General features: G+C 51.3%; 1 protein-coding gene across 6 annotated transcripts; it reads right to left on the bottom strand.

Annotated features, from left to right (window-relative positions):
* Nucleotides 1–7,121: 7,121 nt before the first annotated feature.
* On the bottom strand, nucleotides 7,122–20,708 carry TAFA3 (TAFA chemokine like family member 3). Of its 6 annotated transcripts, none has more exons than XM_021539511.3 (7): nucleotides 20,575–20,708; nucleotides 16,120–16,204; nucleotides 15,924–15,981; nucleotides 15,734–15,852; nucleotides 10,348–10,497; nucleotides 9,280–9,404; nucleotides 7,122–7,949 (listed from the first exon to the last, which is right to left on the bottom strand). In XM_021539511.3, the coding sequence occupies exons 4-7, from the start codon at nucleotides 15,849–15,851 to the stop codon at nucleotides 7,938–7,940; spliced, it is 405 nt and encodes a 134-aa protein (XP_021395186.1). In that variant the 5' UTR covers nucleotide 15,852; nucleotides 15,924–15,981; nucleotides 16,120–16,204; nucleotides 20,575–20,708; the 3' UTR covers nucleotides 7,122–7,937. The 6 variants fall into 6 exon arrangements, with proteins under 6 accessions (XP_021395186.1, XP_077645222.1, XP_021395183.1 ...); XM_077789096.2 differs by having other exon boundaries at nucleotides 15,924–15,997; XM_021539508.3 differs by lacking the exon at nucleotides 15,924–15,981.
* Between the last annotated feature and the right edge of the window lie 6,308 nt (nucleotides 20,709–27,016).

Raw genomic sequence — 27,016 nt, forward strand, 5'->3', positions numbered from 1 at the left:
CCTTTTCCCAGGAGTGGTATCAGTTCTGAGAAAGGCTGAAGTGGGAAGAGTTTCTGCCCAGGGCTGTCCCTGTACCAGGGCTCTGCAGGGCAGACAAATGGGTGGGCAAAGCTCGGAGGTCTCCTTGCCATCAGCCAGTGTCAATCTCCTGACTCTGACAGTGGGGGTTCAGTGTTCAGACACCCTGCATGGCAAGGGCACCAGCCCACAGTGATCAGTCTCAGTCTGATCAGATAATGCTGATATTCTGCCTTCAGCTCAATTTATTAACCCACTGTTCTTTCTAACAAAATATCACATTGCTTGATTATGTCCCGGCTGACCATTTGCAAATGCCACCGGATATGGAGAACATGACACCATTGCCTTTTGCCAGGCACTGGAATCAGACAGTGTGTCACCCTCTGACAGGGGCACTGTAAAACCCCATTAATCAAATTGTGTATCAGTCACAAAAATTGAGGAGTAACTTGCCTAAGTCGAGGCTGGGCTCAATAACCATTTGGAGATGACTAAGTAATTAATCAATAATGTGTTCTCACCTTTTCATTTCCCTAGGTTCCTGTGACTTGCAGAATGACTGGAAGATAACAGACACTTGTCTGGTGGCTTCAGAAATGTTGGTTGGTGTTTACAGGGGAGTGGATTCAGTCCTATTTTCCCTCCTTGGGCACGTCTCCAGCCCAGTCCCAGTGGGAGCTGCAGCTCACAGCGATGGGTCACGATGCACAGAAGAGCCTTCCAGGCCACATGCCCCAAACAGAGGCCAAGGCATGAGCAGAAGCACCTTGAGAGGGATGGAAAGCCGTGTCTAGTGCCTGTGTTCCCAGCCAGACTCCTGGATGGAATCCTGCCCAAGCCCTCTGGTGGGATGGTTCACCTCAGAGCCAGACAAAACTGCAACTCCTCAATCAAAACCAGGATTTCAACCTCAATGCTCACCCCATAATTTAAATAACTGTTTACCAGAGATCCTGTTAGTCTAAATTCTTCCTAATGATCCTGAAAGAACACCCTCTAATGCAACCCCAGAATAACCCATCATTGCAATGAAAATTTTTACCCGTGAGACTGAGTTGCTGCTTCAATGCCATAAAAGTGATAACTTGATTAATAAAATGGTCAGATTTGCAGTACCACAAGGCTTTCCAACTCAGAATCAATTGCTTTACATTATTGCTCAATGTTGGGTTCACTGAACACATTGTTGAACTCACTGAAAACTGTGTTAGTAATATTAAGTAGTCAGTGAGATTAATGCTGTTGCAGAGCTATAACCTGGGCAGAACCCAGATTATTTAGAGTTAATTATCTTCCACCCGCTTAAATAATTTATATTCTTATTTCCCTGCTATGTAAGAAAACCCTGAAAGAAAACTGCTGTCCTCAGCATGGTCATGCATGTACCAGCGGAGGATGTTTCAGAAAGACACCCCTCACCAGGCAGTCACTGGCTCGTCCTCATTCTCTTTGTCCTCCTCCAAGTCTGGCCAGTTAATTTTGTGCATCCAGAGCCAGCACTCAGTCCTGTGGTGCCTCTCATGCTGGATGGATCGGGCAGCCCTGAGTCCACCGCAAAGCCAAAATTCTCTTCAAAGCCAAAATGTTCTCAACTGAATTCATGGATTCAACACACTGTTTAGCCTGGAGGGTGTATTCAGTAACTTATGCATGATCCTGGCTCTCTAATCAAAACTTTATTATTATGACTGATTGTAAAAGTTTTTGTATTTTACATTTTGTCTTTGTGGGAAATTTTAAACACTAATTTTTTCCTGTGGTGCTGGTGTATGCAATAATCCCATTGATCCATATTCATGTCCTCCCAGCCTTGCAGTTCCTGCACAGTTTTCACAACTCACAGAAAAAAGTCCTTCCAGAACTGAGTATCCACAATATTTATTATTGCTGTTAATTAACGTGGTCTCAGCCCCTGTAATAATCACAGGATTCCCTGTGTATTTAAGTATTATTATATTTAAATAATTGATTGACTTAGAGCTCACTAATATGAATACATCCAGGAGTGCTTAGTTGGATCATTACTTAATCCTGGCTCTGTGCACTGTATCATGTTACCAATAAATCAATTTTGCATCTCTCTGCCTGCAGGATCTCACTCCTGATGGCTCAGGGGCCCAGGCTGGGCTGGGAGCATTGCAGAGAAGGCACACGAGGGAGGTAGCCAGTCCTACCGCACAGGACTCCAGGGGCACTGGCTCCTGACTCACATGGGGAAGCTGAGAGCAGAGAAAAGCACACCATTAGAAGGAAATGGAGCATGTGCTGATTTGTCTGTATTTTCAGTTAGCAGGCATTTATTAGGGATGTCTGAGTTGCTGGTATCCAGGTCAGCCTGGTAATATATTAACCTCTGGTGCCACAGACATGCACAGGAAAAAATCAAATTACAATTAACAGGGATTTTACACACTGCCCAAGGTACTTCTGACCATGCCCAGCACTGGCAGCTGGAGGCACTGCTGGTTGCCACCATCCATCACTCTGACTAGGGAGAGATGCTGAGGCTCCTGGCTCTGGGGCTCTGGGCCAAACTGCAGAGGATTGGGACCCTTGTGAGACTGGGAACAGGGCACTGAGATGCCCATGAGACAGATGAGAGGGGATTGAAACTATCCTGTCACGGGGAGCAGGGGACTGGGACCCCTCTGAGACAGGAAGCAGAGGATCAGGGCCCCCATGAGAGAGGAAGCAGGGGATGCTGAATGGGTCAGGAGAGTCAGTGCTGGATCACAGACTGAATGCTCCTGCAAATGTCAACTAAACCATACACATATTTTCATTTCTACCTATTTGACCCATGAACTAACTGCAAAATTTCTCTCTAATCCCTAGTAGATGAGCATCAGAACAGACCTGTGGTCCAGGCTAATCCCTTTATTATAAAGCAATGCTACAGAAATCAAATACCAGCAGTAAATCAGGGGATTAACAAGCTGGGAAATGCACAAATTAAATTGCATCCTCCCTCTCTGCTCTGCCCCAGCCAATGGCTCTTTTTATGCTGTGGTCACTGCAGCTCCTCCAGGAGAAAAATAAGGCTAGAAATCCCTTTATAAAAATGAGCCTCTATTTAATCCCTGATCCAGGTAGTAAGCAGAGTCTGCCCAGGATGAACCCCTGTCCGTGCATCCCCTCATATTTCTCTGTGATTCTGTGATTCTATGATTCTATGATGTGGCTTTGCCAAGCATGCAGGGACCCAGATGTGGAGGTGGTGCTTGGGACTCTGGATTTTTCCTGCCAGCTTGGGATGGGACTTAGGCATTTTTGGGACTCAGGGGTTTTGATTGCAGCCAGATGGAACATGGGCACTGCTCTCTGGTGCAGTGCCACCTCTGCAGCTCTCCCTAGGCTGTCCTATGCCATGTGCCTCAGTGTGGCACAGCTGGACTGACCCTGGGCAGAAGAAAATATGCAGCAGAATTGTAGAACCGTGGAATGGTTTGGATTGAAGGAACCTTAAAGATCACCTTGTTCCAGCCCTGTCATGGGCAAGGACACCTTCTACCAGACCAGATTGCTTCAAGGCCCATCCAACATGGCCTAGAACAATTCCAGGGTTGTGGGAGACAGCTTCTCTGGGCAACCTGTGCCAGTGTCTCAGCATCCTGTTCAGCAGTGACAGCTCTAGGGCTGAATGTATCCATGGGCTCTGCATGGAGGAGTGCACCAGAGCCTCTGCAGAGGGCTGGGGTCTCCCAGGCAGCTGGCAGCAAGGGCCAGCATCTCTCATCCACACCAGAAAAATGGTGGGGTTCCTGGGGATGTCCTGTGCAGGGCCAGGAACTGGAGCAATGATCCTTGTGGGCCCCTTCCAGCTCAGGATATTCTGTGATCCCCAGGGATCAGGAGTCAGGCTGCCTGCAGCGAGGCCAGCTCTGCCCTGAGCAAGCAGCATGGTTTCTGCCCCGACTGCCTTCATTGCACAGTAGCATCTAAATGAATCTTTTATTCATTCCCTTAAGAACATCTTCACAAATGCACATTTGAATATAACATCAGGATGCATTTTTGGAAGAGCTGTCTAATGCTTCCAACAGCCCTACCACAGTGCATTAACCAGAAAAAAGACTGTGCTGTTGCCCTTTTATCTTAGTGATTCTAATGGAGCCCATGGCATGCAAGGCAATGGGGAGGGTGCCCATTGCCCCCTGTCCCTATGGCCACTTGTCCCCACATCCTGGTGGTGGGGGCTGTGGCTGCTGTTTCTTCTGTCCTGAGGGTGGCAGGGATGGGGCAGCATGTCTGGAAGCTGAAGCCATTTGGTTCACATCCCCAAAACAGGGATATATCTACTTACAAATAAGCCAGAGGGGAAAAAAAAGAGTAGTTTCTTAGTGAAAGGTATTGGCAAATTAGGAAAAAACATGACCCACATGCTCACGTCCAAATATATGAGTGCCAGAACAGCCACATGCACCTCTCACCTCTGTGAATCCTGTAAGCTGGATGAGAGATTCTGCTTCTCATCTGATAAGCCAGTTCCAGGTGTCTCCATTCCTGAGCACAGCACGAGAGATGCACAGGAATGGTTTTGCATAGCTGAGATGATTCTAACAAAAGTCTTTCTACTTCTGGAAAAAACAATTCTTTTCTTGTTTGAATTCATTAAAAAGTAGCAATAAAGCAAATGGGCAGAGAGGAGCAAGCAGAACAACAGCAGGAGAGTGAAGGGGGCAGAGGTTATAGGGAACAGGAGCCAATTAAGCCTGAGAGGAGGAAATTTAGCACAGAAAATGCTCCTCCAGCCCTAAATTGGACTTCAACTCACCAGTGCAAGAGGCCACTGATGGTAGGTTGTCTGTGAGATGTCATAGGAGCAGCATTTGCAAAAGTCACAAGGCGAGAGCAAAGAGCAGCAGAGCACCAGGGAAAGGGAGACAGCTTTTGGGGAAGAGGATAGACCAGATGTGACCTGAAAGCACCATGGCTGGGTGAAGGAAAAGGGCACCAAGGATGTGACCCTTGGAGGCATCACCTGCTCCCACAGTGACACAGAGCTCACCACCCAGGAGAGCACAGCAGCCCCAACGTGGACAAGGTGAGGTCCCTGTGAACAGCCTCCCTTGGAAAGCTCCTATTGTGGAATAGCTTGGCATCACTGCTGACAGGTAGCACTGATTTATAAAGCAGAAATAAATGAGCTTGTTCTGCAATTCCACCTAATTTTGTCTCCCATTTCAATTTGCCATCTTTCAGCATAATGCTGGGTGGTTAATTATGTTTCCATCTTATTTCTTTGATAATACTGCACCTTGTACTGCTCAAAGGGTTTCATTTTACTTTTCATTTCACCTCCTAGCAGAGCTTTACATTTAGTCAGCTTGTAATTTGAGGGTATTTTATGCATTATGCTTGTAGTATTTGTAGGTAAAATGAAATCCTTGTCTTTTAATTCACTCTCTAATAATTCTCCACCAAATCTTAATACAAAAGACTTTTTTTCCAGAAGACTAATTGAATGGGGTGTAATTATAATATCCAGGGAGATGTACGTTCACTGTGACAGTTTCCTCTGACTAATCACCCCTTGGGCAACTTCAAATCTTGTCTCTGCAAGCTGCACAGATGTGCCGAGATGGAACCTGGCACAAGATTTCCCCTTCAAGATGGGGACTTGGCAGGGTGGATCTGGGACCCTGACATGAGAGCTTGGGGTGCCCGAGCTGCTGATGCAGCTGCAGGGGTGGATTTGTCCTTCAGCGACCACAGCGTGTCACGTGCAGAGAGAAGGGGTCAGGGTGTCCGAGGCCACCGGGGACCATGCAGGTGGCACTGTCCCACTGAGGCAGTGAAGAGACAGGGCATCAAAGTCCTTGTCTCAGCCCGGAGATGTTCCCATCACCCTCTTCCTCAATTTATTGCTCCTGCTAGGACTGTTTGTCTGCTCGGCCAAGGAAAGCATTGAAAATACAGTGAGTGGAAGAACGGCAGAGGACCAGAAGTTGTGGCAGTGGCATCCTCCCTGGCTGCCCAGGAGCCAGAGGTAGCACCACAGTCCTGCAGGCTGCAGCGTTTTCCTTGGAAACCTGCCAGGAGAGGAGCAGCGATTTGCAGTATTTGTGTACTCCGATGGTGTGACAGCAGCGAGGTCAGCACTCAGCAGAGACACCAAGGGGCTATTTCCTCACTAAACTGTGGGCTGCTGTAAGGGAAAAATAAGCTTCAAGGGTGCCTATTATGCAGACAATAAAATGTTTTTATATCAATGTAGGTGTCAAGCTCACCACTTCTGCAGAGTGGATCCTTCACATTATGAGCCAGCTATGAAAATGCTCAGCCATGCAGGGATGTTCCCATCTACAGCCCGGTGTTTCCTACTGCAAATTACAGATTCCCACTCTGTATTCGACAGTCTAGTTTCTCAGAGGGCACAGGATCCAAGTGGGAACCTTAAAATCACAGTCTGGCCTTTGGTAGGGGTAGCATCTTTGGGGACGTGGCACTGCAGCAGTGGGAGCTGCCACATAAAGGTGAAGCAACAGGATAAGAGAAGCTCCCAGCAAAGCATCTTGTAGAAATAAATGCACTTTTCTTTAGGACCACTATGAGCCACTCAGCCTTTGCAGGCAACAACAGGCTCTCCTCCAAAGCCATCATTGCACAAGCTGGTTGGGACTGGAATGGCCCGGGCAGAGTCCCCAGCCCCTTCACCTCGGATTCAGCAGCATGAGAAGCACTCCCAGAGCCTCCCTTTGCTGCTGAGTGAAAAGATCTTTTGCAGAGATTAAAATGAATTTATTATTTCACAGTCTGGTATTTACATCACATCTGGAGAAGGTATTACATACCCCATTACAAAAACGTCTCAGTAATGAGTCCTGTGCTGGGAGCCAGGGCAAGAGGCAGGTGTCAGCAAACACCAGTGACCCCCTCACTGCCATGGTCCTGACACCATCTCCAGCCCCTCCTGCACCAGCACATCCCCTGCAGTGCTCCAGAGCAGTCCCAGAGCAGGGCTGGAGGTGTTGGTCCCACAGCCCCAGGGTCCCAAGCACTCTGACATCGGGGGCACAGAGCTCATTCTCCCCCATCCTGAGTGGCTGCACCACAGGAAATGGTGTGTCCTGGAGAAGGTCATGAGCTCAGGGCCAGGAGGTGGTACATTTTTCTTTATTTTGGATTACTACAACAAAATCTAGCTTGGTCTGAGGCTCTGTCTGATGCCCCAGACACCCCAAAGCTGCAGACAGAGAGATCGCCTCACACAAGTCTGAAATTCAATTGCAAAAACAAGCAGAAACTTAGTGCCTGGGATCTGCACAGTGGAAAACATTAAAATTGCAACCTGATTAATGCAATTACTGAGAAAGAAGAAACCAGCAGCATGCACCATGGAGACGTCTCACCATCCCTGGGAGTCAACAGGGTGTCAGGCAACCCTCTGACTACGCTGTCACATCTGCTGCATGTGGTCATAGCAGGAAGGTGGTGGGGCAGGGAAAGCTCAGACTCCGAGGGCAGAGTTCCTGACTGCAACTTGGATTCAGCATCTTGGGAGATAGGGAAAGGCGACTCACAGCAAGGATTTCAGCTATTCAGATTAAAGCCCATTTTGGAGGCCTGCTGCCTGTCAGTCTCTGCATTGTCAACCCTTATACAGTGGGAGTATTTTATTTAGGAGGATTAGAAAACAAGCCCATTTCTTGGTTGGTGAATGTGTCCACAGAAAAGGAGGAAACTGTGGAGTGATGGGATTCTGGCAGCTGCACTGGGATCCCTGCCTGCAGCCTCCAGGGAAGCTGGGGTGCAGCAGATGCTTTGATCCAGCAGCTGTCACAGTCCTACTGACGGGTGCAGCGTGGTGGCCCTGGAGCATCCCACCTCTGCAGGCACTGCGCCACATCCTGCTGCTCACGGGAGCACCAGGACCCACAGCAAGGCTGCTCAGCCAGTGCCACGCTGCACGGAGGCTATCGAGTGACCTGTGGAGGAGAGGAGAAATTATCCGATGCTGATCCCAGCTGATTCCCCATCCATGAATTATCAGCAAACAGCCTCAAGAGGTGCAAATAAGATTGGCTCTTTACTTTCATTTAATGGAGTGGCCATTCCAAATGTCACCTTAAGGATGGTTTGTGATTTTTGTGCTCCGGCTGCAGCTCCCACTGAGGGCATAGGGCACTGAGATGCAAATCCAGCCCTTTGGCGCCATTCCAAAGTCACTAAAGTCATCCAAAGTTACTAGAAGTCCTTTTGAAAATACAGATCTGTGTTCCCAAACTGCCAGCTCCCTAAGGAGGACATGGCACCCAAAAGGAGGTTGGCCATGGAGGGGTCTGCTGGATGAGGCAGGAGCGCAGAAGCTCCTGAGTCCTACTCCCATTCCAGATGGGAACGATCTCAGTGAGAATTCAAGACAGCAAAGCCAGAGTAGAGGCTTTGTGCTAAGTTAGTTGCTGGGGGAAACCAATCAAACAACACTAAAAGGGGAAAAAGACAACTAGCTCAATGTAATGCTGTAGCTTCTGGTCAGTGATGGGTGCTCAGGGATGAAGGAACCTTTTTGGATATCCATAAAAACACTTCAGCATGAAAGTGCTTTCTGTGCACAAAAGTAATAGCAGCAATGAAAAAAATCCTGACATTGCTTAATACAAAAATTTTATGATGGGGGATGTGGGGCGAGGAAAATGAAAGCATAAGGAATAATTACACTCAACACTACGAACAATGATTACAAAATTATGCAACTGATTAACTATGGCATATATGTAATTGCTAATGAGTTTGATAAAATTTTAATTACACCTTGTTCTTTGGGGCATTCAGCAAGCCATGAAAATAATAATTGTGTAGTGCTCTGTCACAAATGACTGCCTCAGATGGGGAACAGGGACAGATTCAGGGCTGTGCCACTGGGTTGGGAAGGGCAACGTGTGGCCCCGGAGCAGCGGGTGGTGCTGGGGCAACCTGGACACTCTGGGAGCCCTGGGATGTTACACAGACACACCTAGGATGTCTGCTCAGGGTTGAGCCATCCAACACCAAACCTTCTAGCAAGAATGATCAATGGGAAAAGCTCTGGGATCCACTCAGGGCTGTGGTATGCCTGCCAGCCCCTCCAGCACCAGTGACAAGTGCACAGCCCAGACCCTCTGCTCTGCTTCGGTGAGTCATTATCAGTGTGTGCCCTGAAGGATCTGCAGCTCTCTCCTTCCCCACAGAACTGTGGGTGCTCTCCTGACTTTTGCTTGCTTGTCCAGGCTGTGGAAGGCACACCTGGGCTCCTCCCATCACCTGACAGGGAGGTACCTTGGTCGTCTTCACTTTGTTGCCACTGCTGCAGCTCCATCCCGAGAGGTCAGGCAGCACTTTGCATTCCTCCCCGTCGAGACACGGCTCCATCTGGCACCACCACTTCTGCAGCACGATGGAGGCTGGGGGAGAGGAGGGGATCAGCGGCCAGGCTGCAGCACAGGCTATGAGGACCAGCTCTGCCCACCTTTGGGTGACACCGGGAGATGCAGCCCCTCTCTCCAGCACAGCTCACAGCTCAGCCCTGGACAAGGAGCTGCTTGTCACCTTCCTGGCCTCACCTGACCCAACTGCTCCACCTGCCTCCAGAACACCCTGTTTTCTCTCACTATCCAAGGAAAAAAAGACCAGTGTCCTTGCTCCTAGGGAGAGCAGTGCTGTTCAAGAACCTGTTTCAGGCTCCACTTACAGAGCAAAGTGATTGTCTCCTACCACTCTGCCCTAATAGGGTCGTGTGATTCATGGCTCCAGTTTGGGCAACCAGAGTGGGCTCTCTTTGGGAACAATATGACCTGAGCAGCTGGGAACAACAAGAGCCTTCCCTGGTAATTTATTCTGGCATTACTTGGTGTTGCACAGAACTTCAGTCACAGGGCACTGGCTGTCAAACAAATCCATGCTGGCAGGGGCTGGCAGTGCTCCTGATGGCTCTTTGGTCATGGCAGATGATGGCATTCAATAAAACATACCGTTTGTATGATTGGTGCTCCTCACAGGCAAAAATGCTGCATGGCTGGAATCATATTCCTGCTTCCAGCTGTGGCAGCAGGGTGAGGAGACGTGCCAGGGATCGGTGCTGCAGACCTGACCCCAGCACAGTGACCCCAGTAACTCCCCCACAGCACACAGCCCAGGGCTGCACAGAGTGGAGTATGACAGCCACCAACTGAGTGAGTCTCCAATGAGAGTGTCCCCTGAATGTGCCCGCTTTCCCACTGCTCTGCTGCAGGATGCCAGGGCAGGTCTCCTCTGTTAATGCCAGGGACATGGAAACCCCACACCTGTTTAAAGGTGAAGATGAGGTCGGGGATTGAAAAGGAAGGGGCTGCACCATGGGGTACTCACCGTCCACGCAGGAGGGAGCCGCTCGTGTTGTCCCTGCCACCTGTCCTGGGAAACAGGAGCATTTCACCGTCTGGGAGCGCTCCTCGATCTTGTTCTTATTGCAGCACCGGTGAGCTGCGATGACTTCGCATGTGCCTGGCTCTACGTGCACTGGAAGAGAAACAGCCACCAGGACATCTCAGAGAGCTCAGCCCATCTCCTGCCCACCGCCCTGGGCAGCCCTGCTGGGGTGAGCTGTGACCAAGGCACCAGGAGAGCCCAGTATGTGCAGCGCTGTCCTGGCCTCTGGAATCACGCCCGGGGCTGCTGGTGGCATACAGGTGTCTGGGCCCAGCATCTTCCCAGCTCACCTGCAAGGAAAAGTGTGGTGCCTGCTGCACATCTCTTATATCTGAGCTCTTACTCCTAATTGCCCTCACATCCCTGTGCCTGCACCACCGCACACGGGCAGGACGGGTTATGCAATCACCATCTCTTTAATTTACTTCATTTACTGCTATTTCATGGTCATTTTCTTTTAATGAACACTTACTTTCATTTCTGTCCATAATAATCACACAATTATTATATGGAATATTTCGTAATAATATCTCTGGCCACAGATTTTATCTTCTCTTTGAAATGCCATAGTAATTCAGCTTTAATAATGAATTCCATTCTTTATGTATACAGAAATGGTAGACTTCGGTGAAAGCTAAAAAGAAAGCAACTCTTTTCAGAACAAACATGACTGTTTTCCCCTTTCTTTATGCTTCATGGGATTTTTCAAATAATCTGAGAAAGAAGTAGAGATCCTTGGCTTTGGCTGCCTATGAGCCCACATTCCTATCACACTGTGGTCCAGGACCACAAGGAGTCACTCTTCCAACCCGTGCACCTCACCAGGGAATTTTCCACCCTCAAGTCTCAGTGTTCACAGGTAGTTACAGGTTTGATTCATTTTCAGAAAAGCTTCATTAGCAGAGCTCTTCCCGGGAGGGCTGCCCAGGCAACCCCTCAGCTCCCTTGCAGTCCTGCTCTTCGGCTGCTCATTTTCAGCTAATTTTAAAAGGTTCAGCCGAGGGAGAGTCAGGCAGAACTGAGAAATCGGTCATTACAACCATGCAATAGCAGTTTGCTAACGTGTCAAAGCCCTTTTAATTTGCTCGGAAAGGTGCAGCTCAGAGATAAAGAGAAGTTTGACTCCCTCTGCCTTACTGCAGCTACCTGAGTGTGGGGCACTGCAGCCTCAGAGTCCCTGCCCAGGAAGAGCTGCCTGTGTGGGGCAGGTACCCCACAGCCCTGGCACAGCCCCACAGCCCCTGGCACAGCCCCACAGCCCTGGCACAGCCCCACAGCCCTGGCACAGCCCCACAGCTCCTGGCACAGCCCCACAGCCCCTGGCACAGCCCCACAGCCCCTGGCACAGCCCCACAGCCCTGGCACAGCCCCACAGCCCTTGGCACAACCCAGCAGCCCCCCTGGGGCACACACAGCCTCACAGCAAGGGCCCTACTGATGACAGAGCTGAAGAAGCAGCACGCAGCCCCAGGAACCATCTTCCTCTCAGGCCACAAAATACTTCCATTTCCCTGAAGGTCTTGGAACTGTAGAATCAGAAACTGGTTAGGGTTGGAAAGGAGCTTAAGAAACATCTTATTCCACACCCTGCCATGGGCAGGGACATCTTCCACTCAACTAGGTTACTCCAAACCCCATCCAGCCTGGCCTTGAGCACTTCCAGGAATGCGTTCAAGGGCAGTCTATGCCACCACCCTCACAGAGAAGAATTTCTTCTGAACATCTAATCAAATCTTGTCTCCTTCCAGTTCAAAACCATTTCCCATTGCACTGGCCTCTGACCATCCGGCACCCTGCCCTAGGACACGATGCCACTGGAAATTTGCCCCCTCCAGGTACCAGCCCCAGCCCTGGCAGCAGGACACAGTGCATCCCCTTCTCGGGCCATGGCATCTGAGCGGAGGTGACGTGCCCATGGACAGCCAGGTAAGGGCCATCCCAGCTGGCAAAATGCACCTCAGCTCCTACACACCAGATTCATTTGTTTTCCCACCCCTGGCCCACAGGGAACATGAACTACGCCAGCCCCCAGCATTCACGTGAGCACAGGAGCTTGGGGAGATGTAACTGAGAGCAAAGAAACCCCTCTGCCTCAGATACAGTGATTTCCAGGATGTCAGCAGGAGACACTGCTGCTTCCTCACTGCAGAGGAGATGAGCATCCCCACACCGAGGGACACCAGCAGGACAGCAGCGTGAGAGGCTCCGTGCCACACGAGAGGCTCCGTGCCACACGAGAGGCTCCCTGCCACACGAGAGACTCCCTGCCACGCGGGGTTTTCACATCCCATGCCTGGGAAGTGCGAGCAGAGAGGCTGAGCCCACGTGCAGTGCGAGCAACGGGCTCCAGAGCTCCCTGCAGCTGCTTCTCCTTTTGCTGAGCAGCAGGGAACTTGGAACAAAATGCATATCAGATGGATGGTGTGTTTAACACCGACAGCAGGAAACCTCCCAAGAGCCTGGGATAAGTTCCAGAGCTTCTGGCATGCTTCTCCCTCCCATTTAACTGGTATTTCCCCGCTGGAACCCTTTTTTAAAAGACACAGCTTATCTCGTGGAACCATGAAGGATTGTAAGAGCAAAAGGCTTTTGAATCCTGCCTGCAAAAATAAAATAAAAATGCTGTCCTACTCTGACTGACCTTTAAATGAGCAGCAGAACATGGGATTTTTATGGCATAACCTGAAATGACACATTTGAGTGTCTCAGGGAGCGTGGGCACCACTCCACATGTTCAGTGTAAAATACTGCTTGCTGGTGGAGAGCTACAAAATGAAGAGAAGCTGGATGCATCTAAGTGCCAGGCAATGCCCAGAGAACTTCATTTCCCAAAAGAAAAAAATCCCAGCTGACTTAAATGCCTTTTTACTTCTGCTTCAGGTTGAGTGATGAGCATAAAGGCAAAGACGGCCCTTTGATTATCAGCTTTAGAAGGTGCTGGGGCCACCTTTGTGGGAGCTGGACCCAGACATTCCAGCCTTGTTCATCACGAAGACCTCACTCTGTTACAAAGGGGATTAAACTGCTGGTGAATCATTCTTCACCAAGGAGTCTCCTATTCTGTTTCCAAGTGACTGGGCTTGATTCATGAGGCTCTTTAAATCCAACCACATTCTGCAGGAAGCAGTGCTTTGCTTGGACAAAGCAGCATCTCCATGTGCTGGGTGGGCACAAGGAATCTCAGGCACATGTTCTGATTTGTGTGCAGGGCCAGGAGCTGGACTTAACGATCCTTGGGGACCTCTTCCAACTCGAGATATTCTGTAATTCTATTATCAGTCCTGGTTGTCACAGTCAGATGTGTCCCTGGACAACAGAGGGTTTGCATATGGACTCTCTTTTCAAGAAATGTTTAAGTTTGAGGTCACAATTAAAGACCTTCCTCTGCTATGGATAATTTTTAGGTGGTTCCACCTGTGAATAAACACAATTCTTTAATGGGATGAAAGCTCTGGATGTATCTGTCCCTCAGCATCTCTGACTCTGAGGGTCTCAAGCACCAGTGACACAGTTATCCCTGTTCAACTCCACATAGAAACAGAACTGCAGCTTCCTTAGAAACAAATGTCACTGCCACTGAGAATGCAGCATTATGTTTCAAACATAACCTCACTGAAAACTGTCCCAAATGCAACAACAACACGGCAGACAACAGGAGGATAAAGCCCATGAACTCAGCAGGTACACAAAGAATTCTTGTTTTGAGACCATGGAAACCCAGCCCAAGAGATGAGGCAGTCACAGGAAGTTCTTACAATATAAGGAAAGCAGGATGGGCAAAGAGAAACTGTTCACAAAGACATAGAGCAGGGTCAAACTTTTACGTGTTTGCTCGTGGTCTGCCCTCTTTTCTGTGGCTCAAATTTTCCTGAATAAAAACCACAGCATTTGGTCTGCTGTGGATAAGTCTGTGAGAGCAAAAAATCCCTGACTCTGGGCCTGCTAGCACACAAATCCACGAGCCTGGCTGCTCATGGACAAGTGTGATTTATACATAATTCACAGCTACCAGTACACCTGGGCATCTGCACTTCAAAGCTCAGTGTGTTGCTGCTTTATTAATCCCAGGGGTGACTCTTCCCCAAAGAAGCAGCTCCCTACAGATGGATACCAGGGAGGAGCAGGGCTCTCTGGCACTGGGATTGGGCAGGTTGGGTGAGCACTTAAGCTGCCAGCAGTGCCCATATCCCAGGTAAACCTGATTCAGTGCTGAAAAGTCATCCCAGAAAAAAAAAGTGAAGAGTTTTCTCCCAGTTAGAATCACAGAATGGTTTAGGTTGAAAAGAAGCTTAAAGCTCATCTTGCTCCACTCCGTGCCATTACCAGGGCCACCTTCCACTAGACCAGGCTGCTCAGAGCCCTGTCCAACCTGATGGGGTATCCAGGGTGAGGAGAAGGGAAGGGCAGGTAGCTACTGACTGATTGGGTGAGGGAGTCACTCCAGAAGATGTGTTTTGGTTTTAAACAATGTGGGTGGGGATTACAGGATTAGAACTGCTTTAACTGTCAGGGAAAAATGACAGAAATAGGACAGGGTCAGGTGTGGGGTCAGTCGAGAGTGAGAATGGCTTCAAATTACCCCGTGTGCCCCTTCCAAGCAGAGGCATATGAAGCAGACAGGAGATGCCCTGGGATCCAAGTGTTCACCTGTGCTGCCAGGTACACAGCTCTGTCAGTAACTTCAATACCACCAGAACACCAGTACCACCAGTACCACCAGCATCCACCTCCCCATATGTCCTCCCACCATGCTCCAAGAAGCCCCCAGCCCTGGACCACCAGGTCCCCCCACTGGCCCATCAGGCTGCTGTGTGAGGGAGGATGGGCACAAAGGGCTGAGCACAGCTTCTCAGGTGCTTCTCTTCTCCAGACACAAACTTCAACCATGGGTTCACATAACCCCTCCAAAAATCACATCCATGCCACAAAGCAGCATTCCAACACTCGGAGAGGAAATTTCAAATTCACAGCTGGGAATAACAAATGAACATCTCAGAGCCACAATGATATTTTCCACCAAGACTTTCAGTTCTACATTACTTTACACTTGTTCTATCTACCTAGATGATTTTTGCAACCAGGGCAAAACAAATTTTTATTTCTAATAAGTGGAGTGGAGATGCCCACCTGCTGCTGGTGTGCACCACAGCCTGAAACTCCTCCTCCCCCACCAAGAAATGTGAGACAGAACTTCACCAAGTAGCTCATCCCCATGTAACCCCCACCTCAGGCATCCCATGAAGAGCCCAAAGCACTACCATTATCATGGGGACCCAGATGATTGCACAAGCGTGTGACACATACAGCAAGGATCTTGCTCCCCTACCTGAATGGCTTCTGTGATGATGCGTGGAGGCCAGCGTCAGTCGTCCCCACAGCGTGGTAAGGCAGAGACTGAGCACGAAAACCCATTTGCTCAGGCTCTGTATATCTCTCTCACTCATTCTACCGAAAACAAGAAGAGATATGTGCAGGAACAGGGACTGAGGAGGGCTGGGAGGTGCAGATCTACTCACCAATGTTCCTGCACGCAGTGGTATGACTCCTGAACGTTGTGAGGACTGGGGTGTCTGGCTGTGGGGACATGGCCCTGGGAGATGAAGGGATTCACCCACCACCCTCAGATGACCTCAGACTTCATCAGCAGCATAGGCCATCTCAGCAGGACAGAAAGAGATCCCACCAGCAGGAGTAGAGGTGAGTGATGGTTACCTTTTACTGGTGATTCACGGTCACATCTGTGCATCTGCCAACCTCAGGTGGGTCAGGTCTTTGCAAGGAGCAGACATTAGCACATCTGAAAGGAGAAAGAAGAACATGGACAGTCATATCTGCCATCAGTGTGAGCCACTGTGTCTCTGGGAGTGGTTGGGGACACCTGGGAGTTTCACCAGCCCCACTTCAGGACACAAACTCAGGTCCATGAGCCTGTGTCCATTGCATCACTGAAACTTCTCCAGGAGCTCAGGGCATAACCCTGCTCACCCCTTTGAACAGTAGGACCTGCAGAGCTGCTCCTGATTTTTACTGAGAGCTGAGAGCACAAAGACAGGTCCTTTATAGTAGGTTATTAAAGCAGATGATAAACACTAAATGCATAGCCAGTGTGTGTGGGAAGAGCCAGAGTAGATAAGCAGCAAGTCATTTCAGGTTTTGCCTTTTCCGTGCGTGGTTATGTGCTGTTATTGTCCTTGCGTCACCGAGGTCCCTTGCAGTGATGCCCAAGGACTGGCATTTGTGACCCACCTGCTGACAAACAGGAGGATGGGCTGATCCTGCTGGATGTCCCGAGGCCAGGACCCCACAGGAAGCTGAGGAACAGGGCAGCTGATTGCCCGTGGGATGCACAGAGCCCCTGGCAGAGCCAGGACCTGCAGTCTGCTCTCCCAGCGCATCACCTTCTTCTGGGGCCGCTCCTCCTTCCAGCACTGATGCCAAATTCATGCAACCACACACTAAAAACTGTATCAGCTACCCCTGGACACACCGAGAATCACTCTTGGCACCACACTCGTACCACTCCCACTCCATGCAGCACATGCTGGGAAGAAGCCAAGTTTTACATCATCTAAAGCCCCTAGAGAAAAATGTAAGTCCCAAAGGGTTTTGTGTTTTACTGCTGAGTTCTTTAAATATGCTCTCTTCACTATTTACAGCCACAGCCCTTCAGACGGGAACAGCTCCGGCGCTCCGCAGGCAGCGGCAGCAACAGCGCTGTCACTGCTTGGCGTCAGCCAAGTGACGTGGTGACCTCCCAGCCTCCATTATCACCTGCTGGAGTCCAACCAGGTCCAGCAAACAACTGTGTCCCCCATAAAATGTTAGTGCTGGATCATAACTGACTAACAAGACACCACAAAGACAAGTGGTGGTGACACTGAGCTTGGGCAGTGCTGCCAGGGCCAGCAGCAGCTGCCGGGGTACCCTGCCCTGTGACAAACTTGCACCCACAGTCCTCTCCATGGGCAGTGCAGAATTCCAGCAGTGCACAGGACAAACCCACACCTCTCAGAGAAGAAATCTTCAATTTTCAACCACGTTTGAAATTTCTATCTGCTCTGGACCATGAGACAGTGAAACCACAGACTCCTCTAATGAAGAGCAAGAACACAATATACTGGCATTTTTAATCAAAATGAAGTTATTTGAAGAGGTAAAAAGGACATTTCTTATTTGGAAGCATTTAAAAATGAATTTTCCTGTTTTAAACTGGCATTTCAAAATGAAAAATGCTTCGTTCCAAATTGGTGATTTAAAGTGATATTTTGCACTTTGATTCTCCCATCTGGAAAACAAAAATCAGAAAATGTCATCAAAAGTGTTGACATTTGTGCAGGAAGAAACCAAAGGTATATTGACAAAACCAGCTATTTTATGCTAAAAAGAATTTAGAGGTAAGGAAATACTTCTAATTAATGCTGTGGGATGGCCAGCTTGGCCAGGAGCAGACTGAAGAGAGGCTGGCAGCATCCCACTTGCTGTCCTGGCTCCATCCCTGCCCACTGGGTAATGAGGGGCTGCTCCTGCCCCAGCCCCTCCATTGCCAGAAAGAATCCAGTATGGCTCAATGTGCAAGAAAACCATTGCTCCTCGAGGTGATGTGACTGGGCTGTAAGAATCTCTCCTGTAAACCCGTATTTAGGTGATCTCTGATGTTCTGGCAGAATATGCTCTGCATGAGTCTTCTCAGAGGGGGATCATACAACAGCTGGTACTGCTGGAGTCCCTTTGGAGACGTGACAGCCCACTGTGTAAATACTGATGTCAGCTCAAAGCATGCACTATTTGCTTAGTGACAAAGCAAACAGCTCTCTCAGAGCCTTCACCTGAATCCAGAGGCAGTGAGTGCCACAGCACTGCATCCAGCAGGGAGTGCCCACACCTGGGGCCACCCTGCCCAGCCACGCTGCGCCACGCAGGAGCCGTGTCCCAGCTGGACAAGCCAGCAGCTGTCTTGCCCCATGATGGGGCACATCTAGCAGCCCAGATGTGAGGACAGCAGACACAATGCTGGTGCAATTTTTGCAACAGTGAGTCCCCAGTGCCAACAAACCTCTCATGTGCCTTCCAGCAGAGCAGCCAGGTCCTCACCAGGAGACCCTGGTTTCTTGGCTGCTGCTCCAGCTCCAGCTCCTGCTTCATGCAGGGAGCACAGCCCAGCTCCCAGGCACCAGGCCTGAGCCCCACAGCACACACCAGAGTCCTTCTGGAGGTGCCCATCCCCAGTTCATGCCCATGGGACCCTCCAGGCCATTTGAGTTTCCAGGAGACATTCCTAAACCTCTCAGCTGGACCAAAAACCAAGCACTCCACTGGCTGCTCCATCCCACAGAGGACAGCAACATGCTCCCAGTGCAAAGTCTATTTAGCTCAGAAAGGCTGAGCTGTTTGCTATAGCCAAGGAAGCATAAATAAATTACTGTGTTATCAATAATGCAATCCACACTGTCCATGTTACACTGGGAAGGGAAGCCACTGAGCTGAGCAGGAATCGTGCTGGTGGCCAGGAGAGCACATGTGGCTCAGGGGAGCAGGAGGACAAGGTGCTCCATGCTGGCAGAGCTCCCACTCATGCCCAAACTCCCATTAGAAAACACAGCTCTACAGAAATTGCTATTTTGACAGTTATCATCCTCCAGTGTCGTGAGATTACAACTACAAATGTTTGGTCTCACTTGAGATTTTTCAGCCTGGAATGTCAGTGAAATGAATAGTGGTGTTCTGGCACGTCAAAACACTTAATTTTCATTGAAAATCTTGGTATTCTCCATTCTGTTGTGTGCTGTTTGGAATTTTGTGGATTTTTTCACTAACATTTTTTAGCTGCTTTTGCCTTTTGGGTCTGAGCTGAGACCTGAAAGAACTGTCAAATTCCCCAATATCTCAGACTATCAGTCTCAGTTGCAACCAGTGTGTCAAGAGACGATGGTTCCTCTGTGAGGGTCCACATCCCTCAGTGTAGGCACTTGTGGGCATGGACCATCATCCACATGGAGCTTCATCGAGGTTCTCCAGCACAGACACACTACAGGAACAGCTCCCGGACAACGACCACTCTGCCTGTCACAGGACCACTCTGCCAGTCAATTTTCACAGACGTTTTTCTCCTCCTCCATTAAAGCCACATGTGGAATTGTGCCCCTCCAGCCAGGGTCAGCAGTTTGCTGGAGCACAGCCCAGTGTCCCACAGTGCTAACGGGGCTAATGAACAGGCCCCCAAGCCTCTCCCTGCTCAAAAGGGATGGCTGATGAGCAGGAGGAGGAGACTCCTGCTTCCCTGCCTTGGCACCCACAGCATGGACAAACTCATGACTCCAATGGGACTGGCACAGCTCACGCTCTCCTCTGAACCACTGAGCCCATACTCGTGGTGATGGGGCCATCTGACCATGCCCATCCTGTGCCCCTTGAGCCTCCCCGTGAGGGAGCTGGCTCTCAGTGCCACTGCCCTGCTCCAGCCTGGTGCTGCCCAGAGGCAAACCCATCCTGGCTGGAGGAGCTTCAGCAGAGAGAGAGGAACCAAAGAAAGATTAAAGTCCCCCGTCCCATCCTGTCCTGCTCACGGCTTTGGCCACAGGGACAGCTTGTGCTGAAGGCAGCTGCAGTTGGGATCTATGGCCCCTTCCAGAGTAAAGGAGCATCCTTGGCTGCAGAATCTGGGATCTCTCCAGCAGTGCTTTGCCTCCCAGAAAGGCGAATAGCTTCGCAGTGCTGGCAAAACAGCATCCGTGATGAGTCTACTCCCGGAGCTGGTGGCCGGCCAGGGCCCCACCGGCTCCGAGTATCCCCACAGCCCGCAGGGACCGCGGCCGCCGCTGCTGTCGGAGTCACCGGTAACGGGGAGCAGGGCAGAGCCGGCCCCGTTACAGTCACTGCAGGGGCCCTCCCGAGCCCCTCACCGGCACCGGGGAGCCCCGGCGGGCGGCAGGGGACCGGGAAGCGACACACGGCGGTCGGGCAGAGCCGGGAGCGCCGGACCCGCGGCGGAGCCCTGGACCGGCATCCCGGGGCCGCCTGCGCCCGCTGGCACGCCGATCCCGGCGGCTCCCCGGCCCTCGTCGGGACTCAGCGTCCCCTCGGAGCGGCGCCGGGCCGGCGCTCGGCACCGCGGCGGGAGCCGCCCCGGGGCTGCCGCCTCCATCCCCCCGCCAAACTTTCCGCACGTACCTGCCGGTGGCCTCGGTGCGGGCGGGGCCCGACGCTGCCCATGGCCGGGGGCCGCTCCGCTCCGCCGGGTCAGCGCCGCCTCCGCGGGCCGCAGCCGCCGGGGGCCGCGGGCATCGCCGGGCGGCGGCGGCGGCGGCGCGGGGCCGGGCGGGGGCGGCGGGCGCGGAGCCGAGCGGAGCCCGGCGGACCCGCTGCCGGCGCGAAGGGGCGCAGCGCCGCCTGCTGCCGCCGTCCCGGGACCGGCCCGGCGCTGTCAGGCTGGCACCGGCGCCGGCCGCTGCCGCCGTCCCGGGACCGGCCCCGCGATGCCGGGCTGGCACCGGCGCCGGCCGCTGCCGCCGTCCCGGGACCGGCCCGGCGCTGTCAGGCTGGCACCGGCGCCGGCCGCTGCCGCCGTCCCGGGACCGGCCCCGCGATGCCGGGCTGGCACCGGCGCCGGCTGCGCACCGAGCCGCCGCCGTCCCGGGACCGGCCCGGCGCTGTCGGGCTGGCACCGGCGCCGCCTGCTGCCGCCGTCCCGGGACCGGCCCGGCGCTGTCGGGCTGGCACCGGCGCCGGCCGCTGCCGCCGTCCCGGGACCGGCCCCGCGATGCCGGGCTGGCACCGGCGCCGGCTGCGCACCGAGCCGCCGCCGCCGCCCCGCCCGCGAGGGCGCTGCCCCGCCCCGGTCAGCCCCGGTGCCCGTCAAGGCTGTCGGGGAGGAGGAACAGCCAGAGAGGATTTACCGGGAAAATTATTCACGCACACAACCCCTTTCCCTCCCGCCCGACCCTCCAGAAAACAAAGAGGGGGTGATGGCCCCGCGAGCTCCGAGGGATACGGAATGGTGCGGGATGGACGGACAGCCAGACTGATTGCTGGCCCTGGCATTCTCCTCCTCAAAGTGAGTCTGGTCAGAACTAATTTACCCAAAAACTAATTTTTCCTGCCAAAAAAGGTGTGATGGATCGGCGAGCACAGAGGGGTGCTGGATGGTGTGGGGATGGACAGACAGACGGATGGATCCATTCCTGCAGCCCTCTTCTCCTCAAAACGTGAGCCTGTCTTTGGTGTTAAACCACCAAAACAGCTTTCCTGGAACTGAAATAGCGTCACCAGCCTGGATGGGGCTCTGCAGGAGCCTCTCCCTGACACAGGCGATTCCAACACCTGGGACCACAACACCAACCTGGGCCAGTTCCTAAGCCCCAAGCGGCTCCAGGCTTGTCCAGAAAACCCCCGCTGGTGCCCCCAGGGCAGAGCTTTCATGGCTCTTCTCACAACAGGCAGCAACAGACTTTAAAACACCAACAAATAGCAAGAACAAAGGTTGAATATTCACAATTGTTTCCAGGAATTAGACCTGCAACCTCAGCACAGGTGAGATGAGAGGCTGAAGTTCCATGCACTCATTTTTCTTTGCTCAAACCTATTTGCACATCGATGAAAGCCTTTGGTTTCTGAACACAGCTCACTGCTTACTCCTGGACCTTCCAACCCACAGCTCAGTTGGAAGCATGGAAATATTTGCAAGACCAAGCTGAGTTACAGGTGAACAGCAGCCCTTCAGACAACTCACATGTGGGCAGTTTGCAAATCTCCCAGCCGTTTGCTTTCCGTGGGATCCCAAAGCCTTTATGCATGCTCTCTCCCTTCCCCAGAATCCAGCCCTTGGAAAGGGCACTGCTGGGAGTCCCTGCCAAGTGCCACATTGGGACCACTGGTAGCTTCCTCAGGGCCCAGACAGATGGCAAGGCAGATGCCCTGCAGTGACCCACCAGCTCCTGGGGGACCCACATCCCCAAAAATGCACACAGGTATCCAGGGAGAGTACCCCAGCCCTGACAAGATTAGGTTACTTTGCTATTTTGTCCTAGGAAATTGAGTTCCTTTCCCCCCTTTATAGAGTCAAAATTGCCATATGTTAAATTGCAATTAGTTAGACTTTGTTACTCAAAAGACAAAGGAAAAGCTCTACAAGATTAACCCAAATACAAGTATCCTATTCTTCAGATCAGAGGGCTTTAATAATAATGACAAAAATCAATCTGAAACTAAATTAAATCTGCTGTTTATATTCATCAGGTAATTTGATCGAGAGCCTGCCAATGCAGGTCTCTAGTGCTGTGATAAATAAATACAAACATACTACTTTCAGATCACAAAGTTTTAGTGGAACGATCAAGAGAAAATTAAATCAGAGCTATTTTCCACACCAGACAAATTCCAATTAAATTAGGCCAGATTATTTAATAAGGAAGACTACAAAACTCCTGCTCTTTATTGATGTAATGATGCAGAAATATAAACTTGTTGCTTTCCAGATCACAGCATTTAAATGCAAGGGAGGAATTAAGACTTCAGTAAAACTGGAAGTAAACACAGAAATTCCTTATCATCATCATCATCCTGACTTCTTATTAAGTGTCCAGCAGCAGCCTTCAGCCTTGCTCTCTTCCCTGGCTGTGATTCCTCAAGGAGCCCAGTACTTTACTGCATGGAGGGACCCAAGTTTCCAGTTTCCACAACAAGCCAAGTTTGGAAAGCAAAGGAACTGCCCAAGAAAACCCTAGAAACATTTCCTGATGTATCCTTAGTGATAAATCTGGCTCCCGTGTAAGAAATCCATCACATGCCTGGAATCCTTCTGTACCTTCCAGGTCAGCAACCAGCTTTTTTTTTCTTTTTCAGAGAGAAAACTCATGGATTAGGGCTTGAGGTACAAAAAAGGTTAGGGGCAAATGGTTATGAAAAGGCAGATGGACATGTCAGCAGGCTTCAAACGCTCAGTGCAATCAACTTATCTGCAGCTGCTAATAGGCAGAAAGGTACAAATTATTTTATTAAAGCTGCAAAAAGCAGAGCTCCTGACATTTTATTCCTGGGGAAGATATATCACACCCTATTTTCAGTGGATCACTGAATTAAGATTCAAGTTTATTTATTTCCTTCATCTGATGAGGCCCCAGTGCCTCCAGGCTGCCTCAGCACCAAGTACCTGCCTCCAAGGATTTTGTTCCCTTTTCAAAAAGTTTTGCTGACAACAGGGAATTTCAGTAGATTCCCAGCCTGTCAAAACAGCAGTCCAGGGAGAGGATCTCTGGGAAGCCTGGGCACTGCTGCAAAAGCAGGGGGAAGTCCTGCTCCCTGCATCCTCTGGAATGTGGGTCTGAGCTTCCAAATTGAAAAGTCCCCCAAAGGCTCCATAAATTCCAGTGAGTGTTACTGTTATACATTTATTCTTCTTCTGTATTTCTACTGTCAGGTAATATTCAATGAGACCAGGAGGCTCATGAAGATTTTGAGAGCAGAATTGTGAATGAAGACCCCTTGGGAGATATGAAAATTGTATGGAAGACTTTGAAGCCGCGGAGGGGAAAAGCTAAGTGACCCAAGGAGGTTAATGTGCCCCTTTCCCCCCTCCCCTTTGCAGGAGGAAAAGGGTAAAACCCTCTGAGAATCTGTACCAAATCCAGGTCATCTGCTCTGCAAAACACTGATGTACTCACCTGCAGAGAGGTCACAGACATACCCAGAGGAGCAGCGCTCCAAAGCCTTCTCTGCACTCCAACAGAAACAGACAGGGAATAAAGATGTGTGGTTGCAATCAAATTATCCCTTCAAAGAAATAACAATAAATGCTGAACTTCCCAATTACAAGGGACATACAAACCTTGGAAACCATTAAGAACCACTCCTTCTGTTGATGAATTATCCAGAGTGCACAGAGCTATTTGCTGAGCTTCACTGTACCATGCTAATTATAAATTAATATATTACTCATTACATAGTCAGGGTCTACAATCAGCTAATGCAGTGCTGCAAAGAGCCTGTTTTAAAACATCCTCTGGTATTTTTATGATTTAGATGTTTTATTTACTTCTGTTCTGGCTTAAATGCAACCAACATGTCATTCTTTCACAAAGAAATGTCCCTGGCTCCATCCTACCTCCTCTGGGGCTCAGCAACATAGATGAAAGATGGATCTTAGAAAGGCTTTTTCAATGCTAAGCACTTGCATGATAAATTAACGAAAATAGCATAATTTAAGACTAATTCCTGTGTTACTGATTTTTAAATCACTGTTTATCATGGCAACATGCTGGATTCACCTGAAGCTGTGCCCAGGGAAGGTAAGTACCTGACACCCCCATGCTCAGGGGTGACTTTGGGCAGGATGGGGAGACAGGGAAAGCATGAGCATGCCAGGCCAGACTCCCAGAGGGATGGGAAGAGTGAAGGGCAGAGCTGCTGGCATCCAAAGTGGCTGTTTATTGGCGTTAGTCTGACTCAGTCTACAACATCTGCATTCCCAGGCCCTGTGCCAGGCAACCTTGTGAAGGGAGGAACTTCAGCCTTGAAGATAAGGAGAAAACTTTACATGGATCTGTCTGGCAGGATGAAAAGGGGAAATGGAGCCCTCTTTCTTGGAAAACAGTCTTTAACACTGCATTGTTTCAGGGAGCATTCCTGCAGAAACATGTTTATTTGTCAGACCATTCTTTCCATGCTGTGCTCAACATAACGGAAACAACAAATATCAAGAGGGTCACAGAAGTCAGTCTGGAAACTGCCAATTCCTTCTTTCCAAGGAAAGCCTGCTGGTGACTCAGCAGTACAGGGCAGATTGGCAGTCTTACAGCGGGGAGACACATTCGTTGGAGAATCCAGTGGTTTTCAGCTTTAATAACATGATGATATTGCACTCAGAATATCTAAGAGCACCCCATGCGTGGCCAGCATCTGTACAAGGACACTGTGAGGAGAGGACCCAGGAATGTCCATGAATGACCCATGGAGAAGAACTAGAGGGATGTTGGCCTCAGGCTGGAAGGGTTGGTTTGGAAGGGGCCTTAAAGATCAGTATTTCCAACGCCACCAGAAGGAACCTTAAAGATAACCTAGTTCCAACCCTCCACCATGGGCAGGGATGCTGCCCACTAGACCAGGTCCTGAAGGGTACTGAAAGAGCTTTGAAGTGTACTGGAGACCTTAAATCTTGGGATTAGAAGGTGGGAATACAGGTACCACTGAGTCACTTCTGTACTGTGATCCTAATAATCTGCTACAGTTTGAAGATCTCTGAAGTTGGCTAAAGCCTGGAGGGCTCTCAGTTCTGCTTCTGCTTGCCAGTTACAACGCTACAATGCAAAAGCCCCGTGTTCACAGGAATTGGTGGTTCCTCTGTGAAACTGAGGCACTGGGGCACACGAGTTCACGAATTTTAAGAAACAGACTCAAATCCAATTTTGCTTTACAGTAGCCAAGTATTATGTTTTTTGGTTTTTGGGGGGTTTTTGTTGGTTTTTTTGGGGTTTTTTGTTTGTTTGTTTGTTTGTTTTTTTGTTTTGTTTTTTGGGTTTTTTTTCTGTCACAGGAGCCGAGGCAGGGACGTGCTAAGGTCACGCTGTGCAAGCGATGGTTTTTACGCTGTCGACTCTTCCCCTCCCAGCCAGGGAGGATGTGTTGTTCTGCATCAGCTCAATCCGCATCCTGCTCACGCTGGAGCGCAGCATCCTGGGTGAAAAGGAGGGAGAGGTTCGGCTTTCAGCCCTCTCACGGTACGTCCCTGCTCCTCCGCAGGCTGCGGGTTATTAATAGATTATTAGCCCGGAATGGCCGCGCGTGGGCTGATGAGCGCGACAGGGGCGACAAAGCGCCCGGCGCTGGGCGGGGATTTTGTCCCGGAGCAGGTGGCGGAATCTTGGGACGATCCAGTTAGTAAACTTACCTGTCGGCAAAACGCGTGGACAGGGCCAGCCTGTTCCCCCGCAGCCCCACCTCCAGCCGGGAAAAGACTTTTCCAGAGCATTTTCTGCGCTGGGATGGTTCGTGTCCCGGGGCTCCCGGCTGGCAGAGCACGTCCCTCGCCGGGAGATCTCGACCTCCACCTGCACCCGCCTGCGGGATACCGGCGGGGGGGTTCATCACCCGGCAGGGCTCGTTCTCCGCCGGCTGCGGAATGACGACGGGACTTTCATTACCCGGCAGGGCTCGTTCTCCGCCGGCTGCGGGAGATGCGCGTACGCGCTGCGGCGCTGAGCTGCTGCGCCTGCTTCCCCCCCGTACCGCGGCGGGGGGGAGCGGGGCGGGGCGGCGGGCTCGGCTCGGCTCGGCTCGGCTCGGCTCGGCCCGCTCGGCTCGGCTCGGCCGGCTCGGCTCGGCTCGGCTCGGCTCGGCTCGGCTCGGCTCGGCCCGCTCGGCTCGGCTCGGCTCGGCTCGGCTCGGCTCGGCTCGGCTCGGCTCGGCCCGCTCGGCTCGGTTCGGTTCGGTTCGGTTCGGCTCGGCTCGGCTCGGCTCGGCTCGGCTCGGCTCGGCTCGGCCCGCTCGGCCCGCTCGGCTCGGCTCGGCCCGGCCCGCTCGGCTCGGCTCGGCTCGGCTCGGCTCGGCTCGGCTCGGCTCGGCTCGGCTCGGCTCGGCTCGGCCCGGCCCGGCCCGCTCGGCTCGGCTCGGCTCGGCTCGG

Source organism: Lonchura striata, chromosome 26 (assembly GCF_050655825.1).
Source record: "Lonchura striata isolate lonStrDom1 chromosome 26, ASM5065582v1, whole genome shotgun sequence".
Taxonomy (NCBI): Eukaryota; Metazoa; Chordata; class Aves; order Passeriformes; family Estrildidae; genus Lonchura; species Lonchura striata.

Excerpts from the sequence above, each read along its gene's own strand:
- TAFA3 (XM_021539508.3), bottom strand. The coding sequence starts at position 15,851 with ATGAGTGAGAGAGATATACAGAGCCTGAGCAAATGGGTTTTCGTGCTC. Across the intron at positions 10,498-15,733 it reads TCATCACAGAAGCCATTCAG|TGCACGTAGAGCCAGGCACA; the intron begins GTAGGGGAGCAA and ends TTTCTCTTCCAG. Across the intron at positions 9,405-10,347 it reads GGCTCCCTCCTGCGTGGACG|CCTCCATCGTGCTGCAGAAG; the intron begins GTGAGTACCCCA and ends CCTCTCCCCCAG.